Source organism: Oncorhynchus mykiss, chromosome 23, assembly GCF_013265735.2.
Source record: "Oncorhynchus mykiss isolate Arlee chromosome 23, USDA_OmykA_1.1, whole genome shotgun sequence".
Lineage (NCBI taxonomy): Eukaryota > Metazoa > Chordata > Actinopteri > Salmoniformes > Salmonidae > Oncorhynchus > Oncorhynchus mykiss.
In genome coordinates this window covers 44,889,474-44,894,082 of record NC_048587.1, presented here as the reverse complement: position 1 = coordinate 44,894,082, position 4,609 = coordinate 44,889,474, and the positions used below count along the sequence as shown (strand labels likewise).

Sequence of the window (4,609 nt, the reverse complement as noted above, 5' to 3'; positions counted from 1 at the left end):
TCTTGACAGAATGTTTTTTTTTGCAGTGACATTTGCTGTGTGTCCATTTCTCTGAAAGACAAAAACATTTCCAAATGGTTGTGGACCTGTAAACAGATCATTTGAATAATGTTTTGAATAACATTGTCTACTCTGAAAAAAATACAAATACACTTGGCCTACTTACAGTGGTAGACTACAGACTTCCATGCAAAATATTCTGGACACCTGTTAAATTCTACTGTATCTTAAAAGCCAAGCTCCTTTTCAGATGCATAGCCTAGAACAAAATACTTGAAATAGCTTATATATTTACTACTGTGACTTGGGTCCAATTAAATGAGAGATGGGCGGAATGGTGGTTTGTACTAACTTGTTGTAGGCCTGTAGCAGGGGTATCAAATGCAATCCGCATAGAGCCATATTGAAAATAACAATGAATTCCAAGAGCCATATTGAAAAGAACAACGAATTCCAAGAGTCATATTGAAAAGAACAACGAATTCCAAGAGGCATATTGAAAAGAACAACGAATTCCAAGGGCCAGACAGATTTGGCCCAGGGGCCTTGTATTTGACACGTGGCCTATAGGCTAATTCTACCTGCGGAGTCATTTATACCCGTGTGTGAATACTTTATCTGATAACATTTTGACAACCAAGATTACATTTTCTGTAGGCTGGAGGAATGATCTGTTGGCACCTAAACTTGGCGCTGACCAGGCTGGGCATGGACATTTAGCCTACAACACGTTTATACTTTCGGTCTGATAAAATATTTAGTCAGTGCCATTAGTGATGGTATGATTGATACAGTGCATTATGATACAGAACCGTCTGAACTTGATGTCCCAAACAAAACCACTATTTATTTTATTTTGAGAGAGATACCAAGATGACAACCACTGAAAGATTAGACACGTTTTTACACAGATATGTTTTATTTCTTCCATGAATGTTCAAAGCAGCACAGTCACAAAGAAACACTTTGAAGGTCTCAGGTTGATATGGCAGAAGAGAACACGAGGGGTTACTGAAGATGAAATGTTAGAGTGACTGGTTTTAGTAAGACAGAAGTCCTTCTCTCTCTCATCTCACTGCTTCTCTACTAAGATATGGTATATATGCCAAATGGCAACCTATTTTCTATGTAGTGCACTACTTTTGATCAGGGACTATAGGACAGTAGTGCACTAGATTGGGAATAGGGTGCCATTTGGGACATAGAGGAGGGAGAGAATGATCAATGATTATTTTTCAATCACAAATCTCAACTGGTTTGTTATATGGACCTTCATAAAGTGTGTGTGAGGTGAAGTCTAATTCAGAACTGAATGAATTTACGCTGTGTTTTCAATTACAGACTCCACTTTATAGGCTTATCTACTAGAGGACAGTCTCCTCTCTCATCTACAGTATATTAACAACCCCTTTCTGGACCTGTACAAATATTTACAATACATTAGCCCCCCCTCCAATACAGCTTCAGAATTTAAAATGAGCCGGGGGCAAAGACATTGAAAACATAATTCAGATTTTCCCTTGCAGGTTGTTAGAGCATGGATCTACATTTTAATACACAACATTAGGTTATGATTTCTTTTTTCTTCTCATTTTGTTGGATGTTTGATACAAAAGAGGGATTAAGGGGATGAGATGACAAAATACACAACGAAGGACAGATGGATGGCTTGAGTGCACTAATGAAATGTCTTTCAGCGCTCAGGAGAGAAAGAGGAAGAGAACAGGGAGGAAGAGAAAGGAGAGGAAGAGAGGACGAGAGAAAGTAGAGAGCCTTTTATTACTCTCCGGAGGCTTTCAGCCCGTCTAAAACTGAGACCTGTAAAGAGGTGTGATACATCTCGTGTACATTCACAGCCTGGTCTAATCTAATTGCCCTAGAACTACACAGCTGATTCAAATAACCAACTCATCAATCTTTGATCATTTGAAAGGACAATGGACTCAGAAGTTCCGGAAAAAAATGGGTAAATTAGGAACAGTTAAAAGGGCAGTGAATTCGGGGGTAGCCCCGACCCAAACCCAGAGCCAGCGACTGTCAAGCCAACACTTTAACCGTATGCGAAGAGGTTTGGCCCTCTTGGCGTAATGGTTAAGGTGTTGGCTTAACGGTCGTTGGACCTGGGTTTGAGTCCTGGTCAGGGCTACCCCCGAATTCACAAAAACATACTTCATTGTTTGGTTTAATCATGTCACCCATTAACTGTGCCTAATTGACACATTTTTAGCTATAACTTCCCAAGTCTGTTGGAGTGGATCAGTTTGAACAAAGTGAGGTGTAGAATCACATCTATTTAATAGTATTCCCTGCCAAATAGGCTTTGTGCTATTGAGTCTCAGAGCTACACTTCCCCTGGCTTAGGCAATCCTCCTGCCAAACACACACGCACAAACCAGACATTGATTGTGTCAATCACAGAACATTTCCTAGGATTCCTACCTGCAGGAAAACTGGTGGACATTGCTGGAAATACCAGTAAAAGCATAGTGCCTCAAATTGCCCAAACCTCCTGTCCCTATGCACACACCTTTTTCTCCCCGTCATCCCATTCAGACTAGGAGAGAAGGAAGAGAAAGCAGGACTTATTGCACTCTGCTGCTGCTGGGCCTGTAACTTAGCAGGCTGTATTGGAGCACAGTCAGTCCTGATCTCAGTGTATGTGCACTCAGCATGTCTACCCGTCAGCTTCTAAATTAGTTTGACCTCAAATTCTTATCAGATGGATCAGCTGTTAAACCAACATCTTCATCAGTTTTTATCCACTACAAAAGGCCTATCCATTGGTGCAGCGCAATGTTAACTGGAAAGGCAAGGGAAAATCTATTGGGTATTGGGTGTAGGAGCTGGGAAATAGCAGTTAAGAGGTTCACCTTCACCTCAGGCACTTATACAGGTGTGGTGCCGAGCTTGGAGTAGAATACTGATTTACCCTAGGCTGGGTCCTGAGGGACAAGAGGAAGCAAGTTACTGACAGAGTTATCACACACAGAGAGAGAGCGAGCGCAAGCGAAAGAGACAGACCGACACAGAGACAGAAGGGGGGGAGGAAAGACAGCCAGACAGAGATGGAGAGAGAGATGAGTGAGAATTTGTGTGAAAGACTAGAAAACAAAGGGAAATTAGATCATGGCGCCAGAGAGATTCAGAGAATGAGCAGTGTCGGCTACATTCTGAAGAGTTTCAACCCTTCACACAAGTCTACTATAAACAATTGACTGAAATCAAAAAAAAATATTAATTTTATTCATTTACAAACAAAAACAAAACAAAGCCTTGCCACCTGCAGCATTGTAAACATGATCATTTTTATCCATGTATTTTTACACACGAGTGTCAAATTATGACAGGCAAATATTCAGAATATTTTATTTAAATTGCATGACTTTATTTGGTATAAAATACATTCATTGTTTATACATGTCCATAAAACGCAAACATTTTAATATTTAACACTGGTCTGTTTTGTGGTCAAATGTGCAAATATGCTTAAAAAGCTTACCCTGCAATTATTTGTGCCCTTCACATCTTCCCTTAAAATAGCTTACATTCTGTAGAACCTAGTGTCCTGTGTTCCCTCCACAGTGTGAACAAAAACAGCATGAACAGACTAACACAGCATTGAACAGAAGATAAACAAATAAATATAGTGCAGTTCAGAAAGACTTAAAAAGGTAGACTGCGAAATTATGTGGCCACAAGCAGCTCCACAAATATTGAGATGAGCGAGATTCTGGACTTCGCTCTCAGTCACACAATATCTGCTCATGCGCGTGTGTTCGCTGGTAGCTACAAAGACAGAGGAGAAGTTGAGCCTCGCGCTTCAATGCTCTTAGTTTTTGCGGAAATTGACCCACTATGGACCACTACCACGTCATGTCCCTGAGTCTCTTTAAATGAATGTGAAAGTAAGTGGCACATTTGATTTAGAAATTTCCTAGAACTATGTGCATGGAAACATTCACCAAAACTTAAACACATCAATGTATTACTATACTCTATGGGCCTGTTCCCTGGACTATAAGGAATAAGGATATTGTATTTTGAGCCTGCTGTTTAGTCCATGACTAGGCTTAGTCTGTGTTCAGGAAACTGGCCCTAAATAGTTTAATGGTAGCGATATTCTCCATTGTTTGTTTGAGATACATTGGACCCTTGACTGCCACTCAGTGAGCATACACACACCCTGCCATTCTCTCGATGAGAGTTAGGACCGGACAGAACTGGTACCCGTCTAAGCTGTAGTTCATTATGTTCTGACCAGTCCTCTAGTCCTTGATCAGTGACCATTCAGACGTTTGACAAGTGATTAATCAGACAGGCGGCCTCGGAGGAGCAGCTGAAATGTAATTTCCATACTTCAGCCTGCTGCTGTGGAGGACATGAATTAGAGGCAGCAGACAGGACACTAGCTCCAGCTACCCCCCCTACCGCACTTCCATCAGCTTCAGCAACAGCACCTCTTTCAGGGTGACCTCTAGGCCTCTCTCTCCTGGTCCTCCAGTCCTGAGACAGGATGATGTCCAGCCTGGTTGCCCCACCTAAGACCATACAGAAATAAGTTGTTAAACTGTTTTTGTTGATTAATTTAAATAAACTGTATCCATATGTA

The 4,609-nt window shown here is 41.1% G+C and overlaps 1 protein-coding gene across 1 annotated transcript in view; it reads right to left on the bottom strand.

Moving 5' to 3' along the window:
* Positions 1-3,363: 3,363 nt before the first annotated feature.
* Positions 3,364-4,609, bottom strand: part of LOC118943831 (titin-like) — a 24,218-nt gene continuing 22,972 nt past the window's right edge. The window contains exon 8 of the mRNA XM_036959907.1: positions 3,364-4,538. Coding sequence (XP_036815802.1) covers positions 4,288-4,538 — 251 coding nt within the window. The 3' untranslated portion in view covers positions 3,364-4,287. The remainder of the gene's footprint in view (positions 4,539-4,609) is intronic.